This window comes from Dama dama, chromosome 15 (genome assembly GCF_033118175.1).
Source record: "Dama dama isolate Ldn47 chromosome 15, ASM3311817v1, whole genome shotgun sequence".
Taxonomy (NCBI): Eukaryota; Metazoa; Chordata; class Mammalia; order Artiodactyla; family Cervidae; genus Dama; species Dama dama.
The window spans coordinates 9,900,279-9,927,211 of NC_083695.1; the positions used below are offsets into that span (position 1 = coordinate 9,900,279).

General features: G+C 39.2%; 1 protein-coding gene and 1 non-coding gene across 5 annotated transcripts in view; one reads left to right on the forward strand and one right to left on the reverse strand.

Moving 5' to 3' along the window:
• The window catches only part of TBCE (tubulin folding cofactor E), an 81,883-nt gene that overhangs the window by 40,451 nt on the left and 14,499 nt on the right, over window positions 1–26,933 (reverse strand). For 3 of the 4 annotated variants that reach the window (XM_061161441.1, XM_061161438.1, XM_061161442.1), the window contains one exon: window positions 14,251–14,381. In XM_061161441.1, coding sequence (XP_061017424.1) covers window positions 14,251–14,350 — 100 coding nt within the window. In that variant the 5' untranslated portion in view covers window positions 14,351–14,381. Of the gene's footprint in view, window positions 1–14,250; window positions 14,382–17,973; window positions 18,057–26,933 lie in introns of those variants that run through there. The other variant, XM_061161440.1, reaches the window with a different exon arrangement.
• LOC133070836 (U6 spliceosomal RNA) lies at window positions 12,053–12,159 on the forward strand. Its single transcript, XR_009696240.1, has one exon. It is a non-coding gene; the product is annotated as a U6 spliceosomal RNA (small nuclear RNA).

Sequence of the window (26,933 nt, forward strand, 5' to 3'; positions counted from 1 at the left end):
TAAAGTCAGCCACTGTTTCCATTGTTTCCCCATCTATTTGCCATGAAGTGATGGGACCAGATGCCATGATCTTTGTTTTTTGAATGTTGAGTTTTAAGCTTTTCCACTCTCCTCTTTCACTTTCATCAAAAGGCTCTTTAGTTCTTCTTCACTTTCTGCCATAAGGGTGGTGTCATGCATATCTGAGGTTATTGATATTTCTCCCAGCAATCTTGATTCCAGCTTGTGCTTCATCCAGCTTGGCATTTCTCATGATGTACTCTGCATATAAGTTAAATAAGCAGGGTTGACAATAACAGCTTGATGTACTCCTTTCCTAATTTGGAACCAGTCTGTTGATCCATGTCCGGTTCTAACTGTTGCTTCTTGACCTGCATATAGGTTTCTCAGGAGGCAGGTCAGGTGGTCTGGTATTCCCATCTCTTGAGGAATTTTCCAGTTTGCTGTGATCCACACAGTCAAAGGTGTTGGCATAGTCAATAAAGCAGAAGGAGATGTTTTTTTGGAATGCTCTTGCTTTTTCTATGAACTAATGGATGTTGACAATTTAATCTCTGGTTCCTCTGCTTTTTCTAAATCCAGTTGAATGTCTGGAAGTTCTTGGTTCACGTACTGTTGTCATGTACTGTTGAAGCCTCGCTTGGAGAATTTTGAGCATTACTTTGCTAGTGTGTGAGATGAGTGCAATAGTGCAGTAGTTTGAACATTCTTTGGCATTGCCTGTTTTTGGGATTGGAATGAAAACTGACCTTTTCCAGTCCTGTGGCCACTGCTGAGTTTTCCAAATTTGCTGGCATATTGAGCGCAGTACTTTCACAGCATCATCTTTTAGGATCTGAAATAATTCAACTGGAATTCCATCATCTCCACTAGCTATGTTCATAGTGATGCTTCCTAAGGCCCACTTGACTTCACATTCCAGGATGTCTGGCTCTAGGTGAGTGATGACACCATCGTGGTTATCTGGGTCATGAAGATCTCTTTTGTATAGTTCTTCTGTGTATTCTTGCCACCTCTTCTTATTATCTTCTGCTTCTATTAGATCCAAACCATTTCTGTCCTTTATTGTGCCCATCTTTGCAGGAAATGTTCCCTTGGTATCTCTAACTTTCTTGAAGAGATCTCTAGTCTTTCCCATTCTATTGTTTTCCTCTATTTCTTTGCATTGATCGCTGAGGAAGGCTTTCTTATCTCTCCTTGCTATTCTTTCGAACTCTGCATTCAGGATACTAAGAAACTCATATCTAACATTAATCAAGAAAAAAGCTAGTGTAAAATTTTGATGACACAAGCAGTAGATTAAAAGACCTCTAACTACTGTATCAATACCTCCTGGTAATCACAAACAAGAAATGCACTATAAATATATAGTACATTTATATATATAAATATATGTGTGTATATACATATACATACACACATATACATATAAACATATATGTGTACATATATACATGGGCTTCTCTGATGGCTCAGTGGTAAAGAATCTGTCTGCAGTGCAGGAGACGGAGGAGAATTGGGTTTGATCCCTAGTTCAGGAAGATCCCCTAGAGGAGGAGACGGCAACCTATCCAGGATTCCTGCCTGGAAAATCCCATGGACAGAGGAGCCTGGCAGATTACAGTCCATAGGGTTGCAGAGAGTCAGACACGACTGAGCATGCATGTACGCATATATAAACACACACACAGAAAAAGGAATACAACCTCAACACTAAGGACAGTCATAAAATCATAAGAGAAGAAAAGAAAAAAGACCTACAAAAGCACATCCAAAACAATGAGCAAAATGGCAAGAAGAACACACATATTGGTAATTACCTTAAATGTAAATGAATTGACTACTCCAACCAAAAGACATAGACTGGCTGAATGGATACAAAAATAAGACCCATATATATGCTGTCTTCAAGAGACCCACTTCAGATTAGGGACACAAAGAGTCTGAAAGTGAGGGGATGGAAGAAGGTATTCCATGCAAATGAAATTCAAAAGAAAGTTGGAGTAACAATATTCTTATCAGAAAAAAAGGTCTTTAAAATAAAGACTGTTACAAGAGTCAAAGAAGGACACTACAAAATGATCAAGAAGTCAACCCAAGAAGACATTAACAATTGTAAATATAGATGAACACTGCATAGAAGCACCTCAATACAGAAAATAAATGTTAACAGACATAAAAGGAGAAATTGACAGCAACACAATAATAGTGGGTGATTTTAGCACTCCACTTACATCAATCGACAGATCATTCAGACATAAAATCAACAAGGAAACACAGGCCTTAAGTGAAACATCAGACCAGATGAACTTAATTGGTATTTACAGAGCATTCCATCCTAAAACAGCAGAATGCACATTTTTTTCAAGTGCACATGGAATATTCACTAGGATAAATCATATGTTGGGTCACAAAGTGAGCCTTGGTAAATTTAACAAAATTGAAATAATATCAAGTATCTTTTCTGACCATAATGCCTGCAGATTCTAATCTAATCTTCAATTACAAGGAAGAATTAAAAATCTGAAAAAAAAACACAAAAATGTGGAGGCTAAACAACATGCTAACCAATGGATCATTGAAGATGTCCAAAGAAACCAAAAAACACCTAGGGCTTCTCTGGTGGTCGAGTGGTTAAGAATCCATCTGCCAGTGCTCGCGACATGGGATCACTCCCTGGTCAGGGAAGACCTCACACGCTGTGGAACAACTAAGCCCATGCACCTCAACGACTGAGCCACCAAACCACAAGTACCGAGCCCACGCGCCCCAGAGCTTGGTTCCACAACAAGAGAAGCCACTACAAAGAGAAGCTCACGCACCACAATGAAGAGTAACTTGTTCTCTGCAACCAGGGAAAACCCACAGGCAGCAATGAAGACCTAGTGCAGCCAAATAAATCAACAATTTTTTTAAAAAAGAAAAAAACAATCTCCCAAGACTGAACCACGAAGATATAGAAAACAGGAACAGATCAATCACAAGTACTGACATTGAAACCATGAATTAAAAACTCCCAACAAACAAAAGTCCAGGAACACATGGCTTCACAGGTGAATTTTGGCAAACATTTAGAGAAGAGTTAACACCTATCCTTCGGAAACTCTTCCAAAAAATTGCAGGGGAAGGAACACTCCCAAAGTCATTCTACGAAACCACCATCACTCTGATATCAAAACCAAGAATATCACACACACAAAAAGAAAATAGTAGGTCAGTATCACTGATGAACATAGATGCAAAATCTTCAACAAAATACCACCAAACCAAATCTAACAATATATTAAAAGGATCATACACCATGATCAAGCAGAAATTATTCCAGGGATAGAACTTCTTCAACATCCCCTAGTCAATCAGTGTGATACACATTAACAAAGTAAAGTATAAAAACTATATTATCATCCCAACAGATGCAAAGAAAGCTTCTGACAAAATTCAACATCTATTTCTGTGAACAATTCTCCAGAAAGTGTGAATAGAGGGAACATACCTCAACATAGTAAAGGCCACATATGAAAAACCCACAGCTATACCTATACACCATGGAATATTACTCAGCCGTTAAAAAGAATTCATTTGAACCAGTCCTAATGAGATGGATGAAACTGGAGCCCCTTATACAGAGTGAAGTAAGCCAGAAAGATAAAGAACATTACAGCATACTAACACATATATATGGAATTTAGAAGGATGGTAACGATAACCCTATATGCAAAACAGAAAAAGAGACACAGAAATACAGAACAGACTTTTGAACTCTGTGGGAGAATGTGAGGGTGGGATATTTCAAAAGAACAGCATGTATACTATCTATAGTGAAACAGATCACCAGCCCAGGTGGGATGCATGAGACAAGTGCTCGGGCCTGGTGCACTGGGAAGACCCAGAGGAATCGGGTGGAGAGGGAGGTGGGAGGGGGGATCGGGATGGGGAATACGTGTAAATCTATGGCTGATTCATATCAATGTATGACAAAACCCACTGAAATGTTGTGAAGTAATTAGCCTCTAACTAATAAAAAAAATAAAATAAAAAAGAAAAACCCACAGCTAACAACATACTCAATGGTGAAAAGTGGAAAGCATTCCCTCTAAGATCAGGAACAAGACAAGGATGTCCACTCTCACCACTTCTATTCAACACAGTTTTGGAAGTCCTAGTCATAGCCATCAGAGAAGAAACAAAAGGAATACAAATTGGAAAAGAAGATGTAAAACTGTCACTGTTTGCAGATGACATGATACCATGCAAAGAAAATTCTAAAAAAAGAAAATTCTAATGATGCTACCAGAAAACTACTAGAGCTCATCAATGAATTTGGTAAAGTTGCAGGATACAAAATTATATACAGAAATCTACTGCATGTCTATACACCAACAATGAAAGGTCAGAAAGAGAAATTAAGAAAACAATCTCATTTATCATTGCATCAAAAAGAACAAAATACCTAGGAAAAAAACCTACCTAAGCAGGCTGAAGACCTATACTCTGAAAACTGTTAAGAGACTGATGAAAGAAATCAAAGATGACACAAACAGATGGAAACATACACCATGTTTCTGGACTGGAAGAATCAATATTGTCAAAATGAGTATACTATCCAAAGTAATCCAGAGATTCAGTGCAATCCCTATTAAATTACTAATGGTATTTTTTGCAGATCTAGAACAAAAAATCTTCACACAGACACTGACTAGGGGATTTTTGCAGAAACTAACAGCTGTGGCCAGTGATTTGGTATGCAAGGGAATATTGAGATGTCACCAGTCAATAATGTTTGGGTAACAGATGTATTAATATAGCTCTGGTCTTTAAACTGTTAAGATTTGTATGGAAACACAACAGACCCTGAAGAGTAAAAAAAAAAAAAATAGAGCTGGAGTAATCAGATTCCCTGACTTCAGACTATACTATAAAGCTATAATAAAACAATATGGTACTAGTATAAAAACACAAACACAGACCAATGGAAAAGGATAGAAAGCCCAGAATAAATCCACACAGCTCTTTGCAAACAATACAACTGACAAGGGCTTAATCTCCAAAATATACAAATAGCGCATACAACTCAGTAACAAAAAAACCCCAAGCAATCCAACTGAAAAATGGGCAGAAGATCTAGATAGACACGTCTCCAAAGATGACATACAGAAAGCCAACAGACACATGAGAAGATGCTTGACACTGCTAATTATTAAAGAAATGAAAGTCAAAACTACAATGATATATTACCTCACAGTGGTCAGAATAACCATCATCAAATAGAAGTCTACAAACAAATGCTGGAGAGGGTGTAAAGAAAAGGGAACCCTCCTACACAGTTGATGGGAATGTAAATTGGTACAGCCATTACAGAGAACAGTATGGAGTTTCCTTGAAAAGCAAAAATAGAGAATTCCCTCGTGATCCAGTGGTTAGGACTGGGCACTTTCACTGCTGGGGCCCATGTTCAATACCTGGTTGGGGAACTAAGATCCTGCAAGTCCCTGGAGAGCTAAGATCCTGCAAGCACCATGAGGCAGCCAGAAACAAAAATTTTTTAAAAAAATATTTAAAAATAGAACTTTACCATATTATCCAGCAATTTCACTCCCGGGCATACATACAAAGAAAACCATAATCCAAAAAATACATGAGGACTTTCCTGGTGGTCCAGTGCTTAAGAATCTGCCTGACAATGCAGGGGACAAGGATTAGATCCCTGGTCTGGGAAGATTTCACATACTAAAGGGCAACTAAGCCCGTGTACCACAACTACTCAGCCCTCGGGCCCTAGAGCCCATGCTCTGTAACAACAGAAGCCACTGCAATGAGAAGCCTCACACCACAGCTAGAGAGTAGCCCCCACCTGCTGCAACTAGAGAAAGCTCATGCACAGCAATGAAAAACCAGCATAGTCAAAAATAAATAAATGAAAATTTTTAATTCAGAAAAATTGTTTAAAAAAATACATTCACGCAAATATTCACTGCAGGACTATTTACAACAGCTAAGACACGGAAACAACCTACTGTATATATGTAGGAGCATATATAAATGGAATATTCCTCCGCCATAAGAACAATGACATAATGCCATTCACAGCAACATGGATAGACCTTATCATACTAAGTCAGAGAAAGACAAATATCATATGATATCGCATATACATGGAATCTAAAAAATGATACAAGGGGGTGGGAGGGAGACTTCAGAAGAAGAGGATACAATATGTACTTATGGCTGATTTGTGTTATTGTACACAGAAACCAACACAACACTATAGCAATTATCGTCCAATTTAAAATTTTTAAAAAAGAAAAAATAAACAAAAAATGATAGGAATGAACTTATTAACAAACAGAAACAAACTCAGACTTAGAAAACCAACTTATGGTTTCCCAAGGGGAGAAGTGGGTGGGGAGGGATAAATTAGGAGGTTGGGATTAACATATGCACACAACTATATATAAAATAGACAATCAACAAGGACCAACTGTAGAGCACAAGGAACTCTTACTCAATAGTCTGTAATAACCTATATGGGGAAAGCATCTGAAAAAGAATTGATATATGTATATGAATAACTGAATGACTTTGCCATACACCTGAAATTAACATAACAATGTAAATCAACTATACTTCAATATAAAATAATTTTTTTTTACAAAAGAAAAAAGCTAGGGTAGAAGTCCGATGGCATAAACAGCAGATTAAAAGACCTATAATGCTGAAGGATGATGTGTGTGCGCTTAGTCGCTCAGCTGTGTCCTACTCTTTGCGACCCCACGGACTACAGCCCGCTAGGCTCCTCTGTCCATGGGGATTCCCCAGGAAAGAATACTAGAGTGGGTTGCCATGCCCTCCTCCAGGGGATCTTCCCAACCCAGGGATCAAACCCAGGTCTCCCACATTTCAGGCAGATTCTTTACCAACTGAGCCACCTGGGAAGCCCTGAAAAATCATATTATATGTAATTTTGAAGGACTATATGATTATCCATATTAAAGAATGTACCTACTCTACCTTGTATCTTCAACGACTGTAAACCAAGAAGTTAATAAGAACACAGTTTTTCAATAACCTGACTTATTGGTTTAAAAGAACTCTATTCACCAATATAACAAAATGAATCGAAATTAAAGTTTAAAGTATACATACTGTTTTTAAGAAAATGTGTTTATGTTTTAGAGAAGCAGAGTGAAGCATCAAGGGAACATTTCATGAAAGGATGGGCAAGATAAAGGACAGAAATGGTGAGGACCTAATAAAAGCAGAAGAGATTAAGAAGAGATGACAAGAATACACAGAAGAACTATACAAAAAAGGTCTTAATGACTCAGATAACCAAAGGTGGGTCACTCACCTAGAGCCTGGACATTCTGGAGTGTGAAGTCAAGTGGGCCTTAGGAAGCATCACTATGATGCATCACTATGACCAAAGCTAGTGGAGGTGATGGAATTCTAGTTAAGCTTTTTAAAATTCTAAAGAATGATGCTGTTAAAGTGCTGCACTCAAAATGTTAGCAAATTTGGAAAGTTCAGCAGTGGCCACAGGACTGGAAAAAGTCAGCTTTCATCCCAATCCCAAAGAAGGGCAGTGCCAAAGAATGGTGAAACTACCAAACAACTGAGCTCATTTCACATGGCTTCAGCAGTACATGAACCAAGAAATTCTAGATGTTCAAGCTGAATTTAGAAAAGGCAGAGGAACCAGAGACCAAATTGTCAACATTTGTTGGATCATAGAGAAAGCAAAAGAAATCCAGAAAAACATCTACTTCTGCTTCATTGCCTACGCTAAAGCCTTTCTTTGACTGTGTGGGTCACAGCTAACTGTGGAAAATTCTTAAAGACATGGGAATACCAGACCACTTTACCTGTCTCCTGAGAAACCTATATACAGGTCAAAAAGCAACAGTTAGAATTGGACATGGAACAACTGACTGGTTCAAAATTGGGAAAGGAGTACAACAAGGCTGTATATATTTTTATTCTGTTTACAGAGTACACGATGCAAAATGTCAGGCTGGATGAATCCACAAGCTGGAATCACAAGATTACCGGGAGAAACATCAAGAACCTCAGATATGGAGATGATACTCTAATGGCATAAAGTGAGGAGAAACTGAAGAGCTTCTTGATGAGGGTGAAAGAGGAGAGTAACAAACCTGGCTTAAAACTCAACATTCAAAAATTTAAGGTCATGGCCTCTGGTCTCATCACTTCATAACAAATAGATGGAGAAAAATTGGTAACAGTGATAGATTTTATTTTCTTGGGCTCCATGGGGTCGCAAAGAGTCGGACATGACTTAGCAACTAAACAACAACATAAAGTATCTGTAGAAAAAATAAAATATCAAACCTGAACCTGATCAAGCCTATATGTAACTAACAACCTACAGGGAATGTAGGGGACAGAAAAACTAAATATTAATGACTTCATGGGGATGCAAGCTAAAAAGTTCAGAATATGGGAAATTTTATAAGACAATTTTTTCAACAAATAAATGGTAAGGAAGAAAAATAGAGAATCAATCCAGGAAATCCAATATCTAACCAAAGAATCACCGGCGGGAGCCGGGGGGGGGGGGGGGCAGGTGGAGCAAGCAGGTAATATGCAAGGGTTAAATTATCAAAGGTATCCTAGAAGAAAACATCTCATCACTGAAGAAACTGCCTCAAACTGAGCAGGATTAACCAAGAAAACACACCAGGCAATGAGTCAAGAAACCCACAGCTGGACACAGCTGCTCTCATCATAAGGCTTTCTGTCCTATATTGTTACCATGGTCACATATTATGTTAATAAATACTAAGAAAGGAGAAAGAAAACACAGCAGCAAGGCTTCTAGAATGTCTCACAAGATCTGACACTCCCCACGAGGCCCACGTACTCTACTTTGCAGTAGCTATGAGATGCCCAAGGTGTCAGCCCCTGCTTTCTTGAGGTGAAGTGGGTTTGTGGAGTTTCACAGTTTAATAAGGGCTGCCTGCGAGGTGGCCCTCTTAGCATCAAGACCACCCTGAGGAGTGCAGAGAGGGGGTGGGATGAATTCCTCCCCAAGTGGGTGGTCAGGGAGCTCACTCTTAGCTTGAGAGAAGGGTACAGCTGGCTGTTCACACTGGGGTGCAGGGAGGGGTTAAGGGCATCACTCCCAGTCCCCTGGCATGAGGGGCTAGAGGGCCACTACCCATGCCAAACATGGGTCTTCCAGGGGCCTCGTTACTCTTCTGGGTTCCAGAGTTGACAAGAGAGCATGTCCCTGGCTCCTGAACAGTCTCATTTCCCCCCACCCTTCTTCCTCCTCATCCGTCCTCAATACTGAAGCTGGACTCTCCCAAGAAAAGAAGGCAAAGAAGTCTCCATCTACCAGCTGCAGACAACTGACCTCCTTTAGCTCCTGTTTCCATGACAGGCTGAACAAAATCAGTTCCCCAGAGAAAGCGGCCTCACCGAGCAGGCAGGGAGGATATGGGTGGACTGAAGAAGGGGTCCCCTCAGCTCTCTCGCCCTCCTTCCATGGGTCTGGGTGCTCCTGGCTCTTCCTCTAAATTATTTACCATTTGTTTAATGTTCAGATTCTGGGTCTTTAGCAGGAGACGAACTGAAGCAAAGGAGTGAAGCTATTTTTTGTGAACAGTGATTATTCCCCCAAGTGACAGCCAGATGCAGGCAGGGCCACCCGGAGATCTTACCTGCGGATACCAGTGGGAGCCACCCCCTTGGACTTAATTGGACTCCATGTTAACAAGATTCATGCAGGTCGACCCTGCTCCCCAACACCGTGGCCTGAAGGAGAGGCCTGGGGAGGAACTGAGGATCAGCCGAGGCAGATGGAGCTGAGCTGCTTCAGCAATCAGCCCGGGTCGCGCTAGAGGCCCTGCCCAGATCCTCTGCGGGAGTTCCCGGCCCTGCCACCACCTGGGGAACCAGGTGTAGAGTGCTGGAATCTGAGCTCACAGGTCTGCCCACTGCAGCCCTAAAGCAGAGAAAACAAATAAAGCCCTAAAGCAGCAGAGCCCAGAAATCGGTAGCACAGAGCAGCAGATCAAATTCCACTCCATGGCTCATTCCTTCCCCCGAACTGATGCCTCCCTTCACAGCTCCAAATATGCCCTGACTTTGTGTTTCTTTCACACTCAGCACAGGGAGGGCAAGAATCTGCTTGCAACGCGGGAGACCTGGGTTTGATCCCTGGGTCGGGAAGATCTCCTGGCATAGGAAATGGCAACCCACTCCAGTATGCGTACCTGGAGAATTCTGTGGACCAGAGGAGCCTGCGGGGCTACAGTCCATGGGGTCCCAAAAAGTGGGACACGATTGAGCAAGTAACACTTTCACTTCAGGGGTTAAGAGTCAGAATAATTCCTCATGAATTCCTCACCAGGTGAGCTCAGGTCTACTTAACTTTTCTGTGCCTCAGTGTCCTTGTTCAGAAAACAGGGATGATGCTGTCGACATCACTGGATGAGATCATCCTGTCATTCAACAAACGAACTGAGCACCTAATAAGCACTCAGAGGGCTAGTGTGGCTACTCCAGCTGCTCAGCAAACACCAGTGACTGGTCTAAGTGCTTCTAAGCTTTTAACTCATTGAGTTGTCACAATAGCCCTACAGCCACATCCAGTGAAATAACCCAGGAGTAGTACTAAATCTGTGTTCCATTTCTCTGCATCTTTGTACCTATCCCAGAGATGAGTTCTACAAGAAATCCAAAAGTAGCACCAGTTGAAGTAATGGAAAGAATGCTGTATACAATGATATAATTAATAAAAAGTAAACACACAGAAGCTCCCTCTTGGCAGAATTATAATTTTCTGGGGGAAAAATGCCTGATAATACATACATGAAAAAAGTGTCAAAGTCACAGGCAACTTAATAAGTGAAAATAATGTACATCCCTTCATATTGTTAAACTACCATTAATAGCTTCCACCTAACTTACTGTATTTGTGCGATGCCACTCCAATCTGCCTTTAGGGACTGAAATGAACTCCCCCCGGGTGCTGGCAGTACTGGCTTTTGGCAGTTGGCACTCAGCCACAGGCCCTCTTTTAGAACGGTCTCCGCTGAAAAAAAACACCTTGTCCCAGAGCACACCTCCTTCCTAAGGCAGCCACAACCCAAAGATAGATCATCACATCTCAACTATGAAAGACTCTGCAGGGCCATCCTATCTTCAGAGTTCCCCCACAAGATCAGATAAATCCTTTATTTAGAATAATCATGGCACCTGGACTTTCCTGGCTCAGTGGATAAGAGTCCGTCTGACAAACAGGAGACATGGGTCTGATCCCTGGTCCAGGAAGATCCCACATGCCATGGAGTCACTAAGCCCATGTGCCACAACTACTAGCCTGAGCTCCAGGGCCTACGGCCACAGCGACTGAAGCCCGCTCGCCTGGAGTCCCTGCTCAGCAACAAGAGAAGCCATCGCAATGAGAAGCCATTCACCACAATAAAGGGTATCACCCATGCTTGCTGCAACTAGCGAAAGCCCACGTGAAAAAATGAAGACCTAGCACGGCCAAAAACAAACAAAAATTAAAAATAAATAAAAGACTAGAATAATCATGGCCCAACTTCTCCCTCTACCCAATCCAGCTCCCTTCCTTTCCCTTGTATTACTATGAATTCTAAGAGGACTACCTAATACACTTTTTGAATAGTAAACTTCCTAAATGTGAATCTCCATCTCCGGCTACTTCCCAGAGAACTAGGGCATTCGAAATTTCCAAGAATTGGACACTGATCCAATACTTTCAGACAGCAACTTGGCAATATATATCAAGAATCTTCAACTATTCGTAGTCTTGAGAAGCAATAGAACAGAAAGGGTATGAGCTCGAAAGCACAGTTTCAAATCCCAGCTTTTTACAGGAAATCTTAGAGACCTAAGTCTCGGTCTCCTCATCTGTAGAAATAACATCTATATTCTAGAGCTGTTATAATTTTAGAGTTGTAATAATGTTCTTGATCAAAGTAGAGAGCATATAAAAGCAACTGGTACACAATGCTGCTTAATTAGCCATGAAGGTTGCTAATCAGCTGACTTTAATGTTGTGCTCGCTTTGGCAGCACATATACTAAAATTGGAACAATACAGAGAAGATTAGCATGGCCCCTGCATAAGGATGACATGCAAATTCGTGAAGTGTTCCATATTTAAAAAAGAAAAAAAAAGATTAATGTTACTTTCTCTTTCAATTTACCAATAATCGAAGTAAAACAAGAAGAAACCCTCTCCATACTAAATATTCTGGTAAATCTTAGGTCCATGAAGGCAGAGTCCATGTCTATCTAGTTCAGTGGTTCTCAGCCTTAATGAACCTAGTAAAATGCCCTGGAGAGCTTCTTAAAACACAGATGGCTGGGTCTCACCTCCAGTTTCTGATTCAGTAGTTCTGGGGTGGGGCCCAAGAATGTACATTGCTAACAAGTAATCAAGTGATGTTGATACTCCTTAGTGACCATATTTTGAGACCCTCTGGTGTAAATTTACCACTGAATAAATATATAAATTACCATAAATAAATAAATAAATTTACCATTTAAGCCAATTCCTAATATATAGAAGGCACTTAAATATTTGCTGATTGATTAAGACATATAAATAAGTCTACTATACGACTGTCACTGACAAAAGTAAAAAAAAAAACAAATTAATGTCTAAAAAGGAGGAATGAGTAAACAAACTATGTACTATACTAAATGTAACTATTAGGAAATATAAATACAAGAGTGCTCTGGGGGCCTTGTGGTTAGGACTTTGGGCTTTCACTGCCAGGACTAGGGTTCAGTCCCTGGTCAGGGACCTGAGATCTCACAAGCCAAATACGAGTCAATCCATTTCTATACACTAACAATGCCAGATCAGAAAGAGAAACTCACTTACCACCTTATCACAAAGAATAAAATACCAAGGAATAAACCTAAGGAGACAAAAGAGCTATACTCTAGAAACTGTAAGACGCTGATGAAAGAAACCAAAGACGACACAACCAATGGAAACCCTGTTCATGGATTGGAAGACTCAATATTGTCAAAACGACCATACTACCCAAGGCAATCTGCAGATTCAATGCAATCCCCACCAAGTCACCAATGCCATTTTCCACAGAACTAGAAAATAATCTTAAAATTTGTATGGAGACACAAAAGATCCCAAACAGCAAAAGCAATCTTAAGAAAGAAAAACAGAACTGGAGGAACCAGGTTCCCTGATTTCAGACTATACTACAGAGCTACAGTCATCAAAACAGTATGGTACTGGCACAAAAACAGGAATATAGATCAATGGAACAGGATCGACAGTCCAGAAATAAACCCATGGACCCACGGTCAATTAATCTACTACAAAGGAAGCAAGAACATGCAATGTTGGAAAGACAGTCTCTTCAACAAATGGTGCTGGGAAAAACAGACAGTTATATGTAAAAAAATGAAATTAGATCATTCTTTAACATCATACAAAAAAATAAACTCAAAATGCATTAAAGATCTAAATGTGAGACCAGGTACTACAGAATTCCTAGAGGAAAACTTAAGCAGAACACTCTCCAATGTAAACTGCAGCAATATCTTTTCTCAATCTTTCTCCCAGAATAATGGGAATAAAAACAAAAATAAACAAATGGGACTTACTTAAACGCAAAAGCTTTTGTACAGCAAAGGAAACAATAAACAAAATGAAAGGTCAACACACAGACTGGGAGAAAATATTTGCAAAGAGGACCTATAGGTGGCCAAGAGGCAACATATACAAATACTGAATCATTACACTGTATACCTGAAACTAATATGTTAATTAAATCTCAATAAAAAAGGAAATATGAGTAAAATAATGCTATAGAGTTTGGTAGATATATACCAAATCATAAGTGAAAAATGGTAACCCAAAATTGTATTCAGATCAATTTGAATTACACATACATGTGGATTAATGATAATAGAAATTTCAAAAATATTACTTCAGTTTTGAGCTTAGGATTATGGGAATTCAAGTTTTGTTATGGTTTAAAGTTTACACTGAAGATATTTTAAGACTGACTTAATATAAAATAGTAACATTAAATAATTAGATAAGTGTATAATCAAATTAAGTCATGGATACCACAGGATATTGTCCCTGAAGTAAAACTGTATCAGAGCATATATAACTTGGTTGTCAGCATCCTCAAATTGGCATTATAGACCTCTACTGAGACACCTACCAGAAACAACTACAAAATAAACACGCACACACAAAATCATAAATTACCTGCCACAGGAGGGACAATGCCAGAAAAACGCACTGTTGCATGTTCCCCGTTAACTTCAACCCTCCGACCAATGACATCTGATGTCAAAGTGCTGTTCATTATAACATAGCCGGAATCCAAAATATGAGACCTAGGGAAAAAACATGACATTGACAAGAACTTAGTAAAATTCTTTAAAAAAAATTTTTTTTTAACTGTATACAGATACTTACTATGTCAACACTTCTACCTAATTTAGCCTTCCTATTTTGGTGAAGAGAAGAACCTAAGGGTTTATGTACCAGACTCTCAGAATGTGATTTTACTTTACTCTCCGTTTTGATAATTTAATGCATTAAAAAAAAAATCTTGCTTAACTCTAGTTAGTTCACATCACATGACTGTGTACTTTTACTAAGGATGGGAAGGGAAGGAAAAGAGGGGGATCAAGGTGACAGAGAAAAGGGAAAGGTAACATGCAACACAGGCATCATTCTCTGCCCAAGAAGTAGAAACACACAGATCTACAGAGGCAGGAAGGAACACATATAATGACAAATTCAGAATCCTAAAAATAGGGAGCCCAAGAGAAAAGCATCATCTCTCAAGGAATCATCACTAGATCCAACTTCCACTTCAACAAGTCAGTTTCTTCAACAAATAAAAAAGAAAGAGATGGTAGGGGGAAAAAAGATTAAAGGAAATGTAAGAGATGTCAACTAATTGCAATGTATGAACATTATTTGGAACCTGAACTCTTAAAAAACTGTAAATAATTTTCAAAATAAATTATGAGAAAATTGAACATTTGAATGCTGACTAGATAGCTGATGATATTCAACAATAATTGTCTCCAGTAAGGCTATTACAAAATCAATTTATTTTGGGGAAAAAATGGAAAGGGGAATTCCCTGGACCAGAGGTTAGGATTCCACACTTTCACTGAAGGGGGCACGGCCTCAATCTCTGGTCAAGGAACTAAAGATCCCAAATGCTACACAGTGAGGCCAAAAAATAAAATTTAAAAAGTCAAAGAATAACTGTGAAATTTTTAGCTATGATAATGGCATAGTGGTTATGACTTTTTAAAAGATCTTATCTTTCAGAAATATACATTAAATTATTTACAGATTTTTAAAAGTCGTATTTTAGACATGTCACACAGTGGTGGTATAGACAACACACTGAAAGGAAGTAAAAATCGGAGTGGCCAGTTAGGGAAATAGTGCTGTAATTCAGGTGAAAACCAGCAAAGAATGAACCAAGACACTGGCCTCCATCCGTTCATTTGACACATACCAGGCACCAACCACATGCGGGCTAAAACACTGGACCCCACGTGACAAACAGTAAACCCTGCATGTATGATTCCTGCCTCAGAGCATAAGTGCAGTGAGTTAGACCTGAGAGAGGGTATGCATTTTAGAGAAAGTTAAGAGCTAGAACAGGGTCTGGAGATTAAATGGATAGAAATGGTAAAACTGAAGACTAGGAAGACAAGATTGTGTCTGCAGTAGATGGTGGCACCAAAGACCAACATAAGTAATACAAGAGGAGATTCAAGCGTGGGAGGGAAAACAACTTGTTTGAGGTGTCTATCGAATGTCATGATGGATGTAGGTCTCTAGTTCAAAGGACATGTTTTCACTAGAATTGTGTATTTGGGAGTCATCACCTCAGTGTAACAGTGGATGAGATCGGAAGTGTACTAGGTGAAAAGAAAAGAGATCACAGACAGAACTCTGGGGAAATATAATATTTAAAAGAGAAAGGGAAGAAACCTCTAAGAAAGAATCAAAGGAAAACCTGGTTTTCCTTTATTCTTTCTGGCTTTTCCTTCTGACTCTGCAGGTGGTGTTAGGAAAGTTGGACAGCCGCATATGAATCAGTGAAGTTAGCACACACAGTCTCATCATCTACAAAAATAAACACAAAATGACTTAAAGACTTAAATATAAGATATGACACCACAAAACTCATACAAGAGATCACAGGCAAAACATTCTTTGACATAACTGTACCAATGTTTTCTTTCAGTCTCCCAAGGCATTAGAAATAAAAGCAAAAATAAACAAATAGAACCTAATCAAATTTACAAGCTTTTGCACAGCAAAGGAAATCATAAACAAAACAAAAAGACAACCTCCAAAATGCAAGAAAATATTTGTAAATGATGTGACCAACAAGGGCCTAATTTCCAAAGTACAAAAACAGCTCATAAAACTCAACAACAAAAATAAACCACCCAATCAAAAACTGGGCAGAAGACCTAAAGAGATATTTCTCCAAAGAAATACAGATGGCCAGTAAACACATGAAAAGATGTTCAACATCACTAATTATTAGAGAAAAGCATATCAAAATTACAATGAGGTACCAGCTCACATCTGTTAGAATGACCATCATTAAAAAGTCTACAAATAATAAATGCTGGAGAGGATGTGGAGAAAAGGGAACCCTCCTACACTGTTGGTGGGAATGTAAGTTGGTGCAGTCACTGTGGAAAACAGTATGAAGGTTCCTCAGAGAACTAAAAATAGGATTATCATATGATCCAGCAATCCCACTCTGGGACGTACATCCAAACAAACCTCTAAGTCAAAAAGTTACATGCACCCCTGTGTTCAGAGCAGCACTATTCAAAATAGCCAAGACATGGAGACAACCTAAATGTCCATTAACAGATGAACGGATAAAGAAGATGTGGTACACATATGTGATGGAATACTACTCAGTCCAGAAGAAGGAAATAATGCTCTTTGCAGCAACATGGATGATTATCCATAAGGTTATCATAACAAGAGATCATCATACTAAGAGAAGTCAGTCAGAAAGAGGAAAATAAACACCATATGATATCACTTATATGTGGAATCCAAAATATGACATAAACGAACTTATCTATGAAACAGAATCACAGACACAGAGAACAAGTTGGTGGTGGCCAAGGAGGAGGGATGGAGTGGAATCCTTGGGTTAGCAGATGTTACGTTTTTATATACAGAATGGATAAACAACAAGGTCCTACTGGTATAGCACGAAGAGCTATATTCAATATCCTATGATAAACCATAATGAAAAAAATTTTTTTAAAGTATGCGTGTACATGTATGTGTGTGTGTGTTTAACTGAACCACTTTGCTGTACTGCAGAAATTAACACAACACTGTAAAACAACTATAGTCCAATTTAGTAAAAATAATAAATAAATGACAAAAAAAAATGATAGGCAAACCTCTTGAGATGTTGTGTTTGAATCCAGAACACTGTAATGAGGTGAGTACTGCAGGGAAAAAAAAACGGTGCAGGGGCAGGGAGGCTGAATTTTGATGGTTTGATTACCAAAGTACAAAAGATAAATATGGGCAGACACAGCAGTCAGGAAGGGGCCAACATCTAGATCTAAACTTGCCTGGCAGGGTTGAAAAGCAAAAGAGGAATCAGCCCAGAGCCTCAAATTGGTGGGGAGAATCAAAACAGTTCAGATAATTCGAAGAAAAGTCAATAGGAAGATGAGGGTAGGTGTGGGCAAGCCATGGTTTAGCAAGCTCAGACACACGTGGAGTCCCGCAGCTAAGAGGTCTAGTCAGTAGGTAGGGCCCTGAAGTGAAGTTCTAGTCCCCAAGGAGAAAAACTAGTAAGGTCACTATCGACCACCATTCCTACAAGAAGTTACAGCAGAAGTCCAAATCCTGGTTCCTTGAACTAGAGTGCATGGGAGCTATCCAAACCCAGACACTCACAGCTAAGCCTCACAATCAGTCTGAGGTTCTTGATGGGGCTTGGCCTGAGACCACCTTAGAGATCATGCTCACAGCAAGGCCGTCTGGAAAAGAAGAAAGGGGCAGTAGTCAACTGGTGAGCAGGAAACCAAGGGGCATAAATGGCAAAAGTGAGAAAAGGAGACATCAGGAAGTCATCCTTATTTTCCTTTAATATATATAATTAATTTATAAAAGTTTAAAGTTCCTTCACCTGCTCAATTCTACTTGATCTCTAATAACAATTCTTTTCATTCCCATCTGTATGCTGTGCCCACAGGATCTGAGATCATTAGGTATATGGTATCAAAGGTCAGTTAAAAACTGGTTCTACATCATGATTTTTTCTTTTTGGCAGCATCCTGCACCTTGTGGGATCTTAGTTCCCCAACCAGGGATTGATTCTGGGCCGTCAGAAGTGAAAGCGTGGAGTTCTAACCACTGGACCACCAGAGAATTCCCTGCATTATGTATTTTCGATGATCCTGTCTAGTCTCTTAACTCTTCTAGTAATTGGTTCTTTATACTGTGACCTTCTGTAAGGAACTAGAAACTGGCTCCTTGTCTTGGTGACCTATGCCTTGGTTTCTCCCCACTCTGGCCAGTCACCCAATCAGTCGCTGTATCCTGTTGCCAGACCTGCTGGACCTTAGTTACTGGTCCACCCTGGACCTCCACAGCCTGTTGCTGTCATTTCCACCCACTGATTTTAGTACTGCCCTCGGCAGCTATAAAGAAACAACTATTCCCTTTTCCAGCTGACATTTAAATATTTGAAGGCCCCATTATGTTATTACTTCCCCTTTCTCCTCTTCCTGTCCCCACCTTCTAAAACCCATTAACTGGGTAAACATTCCCACCTCCATCCTCATGTGAATTCCAAGATCTCCTCCATAATTCATTTACGGATTCTTTTCTTAATATTACAACGCCTGTACACTGGAAACTAACACAACTTTGTAAACTAATTACACTACAGTAAAAACAAAAGCAAAACACCTAAAACTGAAAACCATATTCCAAATGTGATGACTTGTGTGGGTTCAATGGTCTGAACGTCACACCTCTAATAATATAGCCTAATAGTACATTTCACTTTTTCTCCTTTTCATGGGAAACACTGCTGCTTGCTATTAAGACTGCAATGAAATAAACTATACTTTCTAATCATAAAATTAAAATGCTTACATTTCACTATTTAATTATTACTTTCCGTGTAATAGGAAATGGCAACCCACTCCAGTATTCTTGGCTGGAAAATCCCATCGACTCCTAGGAGCCTGGAGGACATACTCCACAGGGTTGCAAAGAGTCAAACACAACTGAGTGACTGAGCATACATAAATTATTACATCACCCTAAAAAACAGCTTTCAATAGTTTTAAAAGTCCTTTCAAATCTCATTAACGTGTAAATAGAATTTCATTACAATAGAAACAGATATATAATTTCTGTTCTATTACTTTTAACATTCTGCAAACAGTTTTCTATACAGCCACAGAATCATAGTAACTAATTTACTCTTGACATGTAGATAACACAATTTAATCATTTTTCTGTTGCTATGTTTTTATTATTTACTATTCCAAAGAAAACACTTTTATTTTAAAATCATTAGTATCCTCTTAAATATTTTCATAGGACAAATTCTTGAAACAATTATTCCAAGTAAATAAATACACTTAAGATTCTAGAAAGCCATGACCAACTTATTCATCAAAAAAGAAATACTAACACTGACACCAAGAGAAAATCTACTTGTTTATTTCTCAGGAATTCTCATCAAGAGCTTTCAAATCAGGCCTTCTCTATTCTCTATTTGTATAACTAATGTTTGAGGTAGGTGTTTAACACACTATATCATTATTATAAATGTAGAACTTTACATTCATATATAGTAAACATGAAATAATCCAACATATTAACTATCTCTCCTGTGTAGTTTTGCAAAAACGAACACAAAAAAGAATATGACTCTAACCAAAGACAGAAACCATGGGTAACACTTTTCAGTTACAAGCCTTTCGATTACCCACCTCACATTCAAGAATGTCATGAACTTTGTGAAATGTTTCACTGAAATAAAAAAACACTGTCAGTCAGGAGATATAATCCTGTCAATCAAACAGAGGAGGAATGGGGTAGAACAAGGCTTCAGATCAATTCAGTCGCTCAGTTATGTCCGACTCTTTGGGACCCCATGGACTGCAGCATACCAGGCTTCCCTGTCCATCATTAACTCCTGGAGCCTACTCAAACTCACATCCATCACGTCAGTGATGCCATCCAACTATTTCATCCCTGTCATCCCCTTCTCCTCCCACCTTCAACCTTTCTCAGCATCAGGATCTTTTCCAATGAGATGGTTCTTCGCATCAGGTGGCCAAAGCATTGGAGTTTCAGCTTCAGCATCAGTCCTTCCAATGAATATTCAGGACTGATCTCCTTTAGGATGGACTGGCTGGATCTCCTTGCAGTCCAAGGGACTCTCAAGAGTCTTCTCCAACACCACAGTTCCAAAGCATCAATTCTTCAGCACTCAGCTTTCTTTATAGTCCTACTCTCACTTCCATATGCGACTACTGGAAAAACCACAGCTTTGACCAGATGGACTTTTGTTTGTAAAATAATGTCTCTGCTTTTTAATATGCTGTCTAGGTTGGTCATAGCTTTTCTTCCAAGGAGCAACTGTCTTTTAATTTCATGGTTGCAGTCACCATCTGCAGTGATTTTGAAGCCCCCAAAATAAAGTCTGACACTGTTTTCATTGTTTCCCCATCTACTTGCCATGAAGTGATGGGACCGGATGCCATGAACTTAGTTTTCTGAATGTTGAGCTTTAAGCCAACTTTTCCACTCTTCGCTTTTAGTTTCATCAAGGGGCTCTTTAGTTGTTCTTCACTTTCTGCAATAAGGGTGGTGTCATCTGCACATATTTCTCCCAGCAATTTTGATTCCAGCTTGTGCTTTGTCCAGCCCAGCATTTCACATGATGTACTCTGTATAGAAGTTAAAGAAGCAGCATGACAATACATTGCCTTGACATACTCCTTTCCCAATTTGGAACCAGTCTGTTGGACCAGGTCTGGTTCTAACTATTGCTTCTTGACCTTCATTCAGGTTTCTCAGTAGGCAGGTAAGGTGGTCTGGTATTCCCATTTCTTTTAAGAATTTTCCAGAGTTTGTTGTGGTCCACACAGTCAAAGGTTTTAGTGTAGTCAATGAAGCAGAAGTAGCTGTTTTTCTAAAATTCTCTTGCTTTTTCATGATCCAACAGATGTTGACAATTTGACCACATGCATGATAAGTGCTTAAATGAAAAAGGCATTAAACTTTTACACTAATAAGATATCTTGAGACTGAGAAACTACATTCACACAACTTTTATTACTTTTATATGACTACAGTTGTTCTATTTTATCATTATTGTTAATATTTTACCGTGTCTAATTCTTAAATAACTTGAGGGAGAAACAATATAATTAGAGGTACTATCTGCAGCTTCAGGAATCCACTGGGGGTTTTGGAACATAACCTCCATAGATAAGGAAGACTGTTGCATTTTTCTTTTTTTATATAATATATCTAAAAATGTTTAGGATTTGGACCCCTGGCAGTCTAGTGGGCAGGCCTCTGACCTTCAACTGCTGGGGGCCCAGGTTCAATCCCTGGTTGGGGAACTAAGCCTTCAGGCTAACTGATGCAGCCAAAAACTAAAGTTTAGGATTTAAAGTTTAAAAAATACGTATTACTAAAAGCAACAAAAAAGAAAAAAATGTGTTACTATACCCAAGGAGTTGGTTTTCTTATACTACTTTTTAGTCTAAATCAATCCTAAAAGCTTTTGTGTTTAAGTTTCTTCACATGTTGATTTTGAGGTTCTGCTATTTTTCTTAAGAGGTGTGTTAGAGGGTCTAAGTCATTGGTTTAGAACTGTCTCTTCCTCTGTTTTAGTAACCCTCTTTGCTTTTTTCTATGCATATCTTTTTCACCTAAATTTTGAACAGCTAGTCATTTTCCTTTCCCACTGACAACAGCTTTACTTGTATCTTATAGATACTTCCACACATATTTTATGCACATAAGCAAATATATTTTTTCTTTCTTTACACAAATGATGGCATACTATATATGTGATTCTATTCCTTGTATTTTCATTCAATAATACATCCTAGAGACTTATCCAAAGCCATGTCAGGAGCGTTTAAATTTTTTATACCTGCATAGGATTTGTATAGATAAAACAATTTATATAACTAGTCTTCAAGCTGATGGACGTTTAGGTTACTCCCAAGTTTTTGCTACTGCAAACAATTTGTCAAGGATCCTGTACATTTATCTTTTACAGCTATGCAAAAATATCTGTAGGAAACATTCTCAAAATGGGTACTGCTAAGTCAACGGGTACGTGCATTTTTAATTCTGATAAGTAATGACAAAGGCCCCTTTCTAGTGGCTAACCCTATTTACAATTCCATTAGCTGTATATAAGCCCCCATATCATCACAACCTTGCCCTTCACAGAATATTAACACCCTTTTAGTTACCTGTCAGTCTGATAAACGAAATATGTATTTTATTTGCATTTCCTCTTATGAGGAGAGCTAAGCATCTATTACTTTTGATCTCCTTTTCTGTGAACTGCATGTTCAGAATCCTTTGTCAATTTCCTATTGGTTTATTGATCTTTTTCTTTATTGGCTTTTAAAATCTAAACTGTTTTCTCAAGGTCTTAATGATGAGATGCTACACAATTCCTCAAATAAAATAATTTGGGAAAAACTGAATGGAGGGACATAAGCAGACATCTGCACACCCACATCCACACGAGTATTATTCACAACAGCCAGAAGGTGGACATAACTCAAATGGCCACTGATGGAGGAATGGATAAAACAAATATAGTATATACACACACTGGATTACTCAGCCTTAAAATGAATTAAATTCTACCACATGATACATGAATCAACCTCAAAAAAACTACACCAAGCGAAGTAAGCCAGTCACAAAAGGAATACTGTATGATTCCACTTAAAGAGAGGTACCTAGGGTAGTCAGCTTCAGATAGAAAGCACAATCTTGGCTGCCATATGCTGTGGTGAGGGGGAAAGGAGTTGTTCAATGGTGGCAGTTTCAATTTGGCAAAATGAACAGTGTTCTGAAGACGGATGGTACTGATAGCTGACCAATAATATAAACGTACTTAACACTACTAAACTATACATTTAAAAAAGGTTAAGACAGTAAATTTTATATTGTCTGTATTTTACTAGAAATTTAAAAATAAGTTACAATTTAATCCCCAAATTTTACATCACTTTGATTCAGCTTTAAGTGGGACACTGAATCCAAAAAGTATGGTAATTCTCTATTTTTAAAATATACTTTCCTGGGACTTCCCTGACGGTCTAGTGGTTAAGACTCTGTGCTTCCAATGCAGGGGGGCGCAGGTTCAATCCCTGTTTGGAAAACTAAGATCCCACACGCCGTGGGGCATGGCCAAAACAAAGAAACAAAAAACACTATCATAAAATATACTTTCCTGATACCCAAGGACACAGTTCGATTATACTCAACATTTTGTCTGGGGAGACTCAAAAATAGTAGTTTCTTGTCCCACAACATTCAGGGTCTCCTATTTCACCTGTTTCATCCTCCTTGTTAATGAGATTTTGAACCAAAGGAATCTTTTCTCTCATTTTGTTTTTTCCAAGAACTTAAATGATAAAAAAAAAAAAAAAAAGTCCTGTCCCTAGGAAGGAAAGGATCTCTGGCAGAATTTAAGATCACTGAATTTTCCATCACACCTCTATGTTATTTTTGTGCTACTTTTACAATCTAGAGAGCAACAACCTTCCTCTCCTTCTTACCATATGATCTATAGATCTCTTCTCTCTCTCCTTTTGTCATTTATGCTTAACACTCTAATGCCAATACTCTTGGCTGCAAACAACTATATGTATCTTCCTGATATACACTATCAATCTCACAAATCTTATATTGGGTTGTTTTGAACAAAGATATATTTCCATTCAAATAATAAGCCTACCCCAGCAAGTTTTAGTGACATTCACCGTACTGCATATATCTTCCTAGAAAGGATCCTTGAGATCACAAGTTCAGTTACTGAGCTTTTGCCACAATCTCTCTTCCTAAATAAAGTGTATGCTATTAAAGCTATCTCAAAATAAATGTTACATTCATCACCACTTCGAAATTATACTATTTATTACACCTGCTACCAGAGTGTTACTTATTATATTAGTAAAACACACACACAGTGAAGGGACTTCTCTGTCAGTTCAGGGCTTAAAATTCTGCATTTCCCCTGCCGGTGGCACCGGTTCAATCCCTGGTTGGGGAACTGAGCTCCTACAGGCGGCACAGAGCGGCCAGGAACAAACCAAAAAAAGAAACACACGTAGTGTTATGCTACCATTTGCAAAGCATTTGGATAACTTTATCTCACAAAAATGATTTCATATGAAATTCTAGGGTTTTTCCAGCTCTTTTTAAAAAATGTTTCTGGCTGTGCTGTATGCAGGCTTTCTCTAGTGGTGGTAAGGGGGTTCTCTAATTGCTTATCATTGCAGGGGCTTCTCTTGTCGCAGGGCACAGGCTCTAGCGTTTGCGGGCTTCAGTAGTTGTGATGCTTGAGCTTAGTTCCCATGGCAGATTGAAGATTCCATGGCATGTGGAATCTTCCCAGACTACGGATCAAACCCACATCCCCTGTACTGGCAGGCGGATTCTCAACCATTGGACCACAGGTAAATCCTGAAACCCTCTTTTTTCTGTATTTAAAAATATTCTAAGGAGTTCACAGGCTTCATCAAACTGTTAAGAGGTTTTTACCTAAATAATCAATTAAGAAAAACAGAAGGATATGAGAGGAATTCAGTGGTGAATCTTATAAACAACAAAGCATATGACTAAAAATAAATTACTGCACCGTACAAAGTACTTCCACTTTCCTTATTTTAACTGCACAATATTCTTTCAAAATTTTAGTAATTTCTCTAAAATTAACTGCTATCTTTTACAACTGGAAGAATCTTGACTTGGGAATGGTACCTAATGAAAGAACAAGAGTCACTGCTATGTTGCCAAAATGGTTTTTCCTATTTTCTGCCTCCTTTAGCCCAAACATTTTCCCCTTTTGGGAAGTGTATTTTCTTTGTCTAGTGGGTTACCCTTCCCCCACTACAGGAGTAGACACACAGCGAAGGATGGCCAGTCTGATGACTTTTTATCCCCATTTCTTTGCACACAGCAGTTGGTCCGTATATGAAGATCCCTGCCCAGGCAAAGTCAATCTTCCAGGAAATGACATCGCAAAAAACTAAACAGAAACATCAATTAAACAAGAGATCAGAAAGGGGGAGTTCTCATGCCCTGCAATCTTAGCACAGCCCAACAAGATGAAAGACTCCTTTTCCTGAAAGGCCTCAGCCAACAGAAAACAGCAGACCCTGTTTCCTTAGCCCTCCCAACTTCCCTTTATAAAAGCTTTCTCCTTTCCACCCAGTGCAGGGACTTGCACATGGCCCGTCTCAGAGCTGCCATTCCCTGCTGATCCCAAATAAAACCCATGTGGAGGGAACTGGCAGTCTACTTGTTCTGAGTCAAAACTGGACCGTTGAAGAGAGGATTCATCTCTCTCTTTCTCAAAATCTTAAAACAAAAGGACCACTTAAACCTGGACAACTGAGGGACACCTTTGCCACTATGTGGAAAAACTTGTCTGAAAACAAGGCCAAACAGAAAAGCAGAGTTGACCCAGCTATGCTTAAAAGCTTTCATTAGTCCAGTTCAATGAACCATGAAATTATGTTTTGTTCATATAAGTTTGAGCTGGGATTCTTTGTCCTGCAACTGAAAGAATACCGAAAATTAAGTTAGAATTTAGGTTTTATCTGTTCCTATTTAATGTTATATGGATATTATATGCAGCCAGTTGGCTGGAGAAAAATCTTACATGTTAGCTAGGGGAGAACTGGACAACTTAACCTCAGTTTCCCCATCTGCAAAATACAGGAATATTAGCACAGGGCTGTTGTAAGAATTAAATGAGTTACTATGTGCAGAAAGGTTCAACACATAGAAAATGTGTTAATCATTTAAGATCATAAATCAAATTCTAGTCAGTCATGTCCAATTCTTTGTGACCCAATGGACTGTAGCCCACCAGGCTCCTGTGTCCATGGGATTTCCCAGGCAAGGATACTAGAATGGGTTGCCATTTCCTTCTCTGCAGATAGAGAAAAATATTCCACCAATCAAAAGAAATACAAGTTCAAAATAACAGAAACTGAGGCTGGAGACAAGATGGTAGAGGAGAAGTACTTGAGCTCAACTCCTTTCACAAAAACACCAAAATCACAACTAAGGGCTGAACAACCATTGACAAAAAAGAATTGAACATAGCAAAAAAGATATTCTATACCCAAAGACAATGAGATGGTAGGAGGGGCACTTTTGCAATACAGGCAAAATCCCTACCTCCTGGGTGGGCAACTCACAAGCTGGAAAGTAATTACATCCCAGAGGTTCTCTCATAGGAGTGAGAGTTCTGAGCCCCACATCAAGCTCCCCACCCTGGGGAGTCTGGCATCAAGAGGAGTCCCCATAGAGTCTAGCTTTGCAGGCCAGAGAGGTGTCAGTGCAGGAGCTCCATAGCACTGGGAGAAACACAGGTTCCACTCTTGGAGCACACACACAAGTTTTCACATGTACTGGGACCCAGGGCAAAGCACCAACTCCACAGAAGCCTTGGCCAGACCTACCTGCGAGTCTCAGAAGGTCTCCTGGGGAGCAGGGGTTGGCAGTAACTCAACTTGGGGGCAAAAACACTGATTGCAGATGCCCCAAGGAATACTCACCAGTGTGAACTCACCCAGAGATCACCATTTTGGCAGCAAGACCCAGGCTCCACTGCT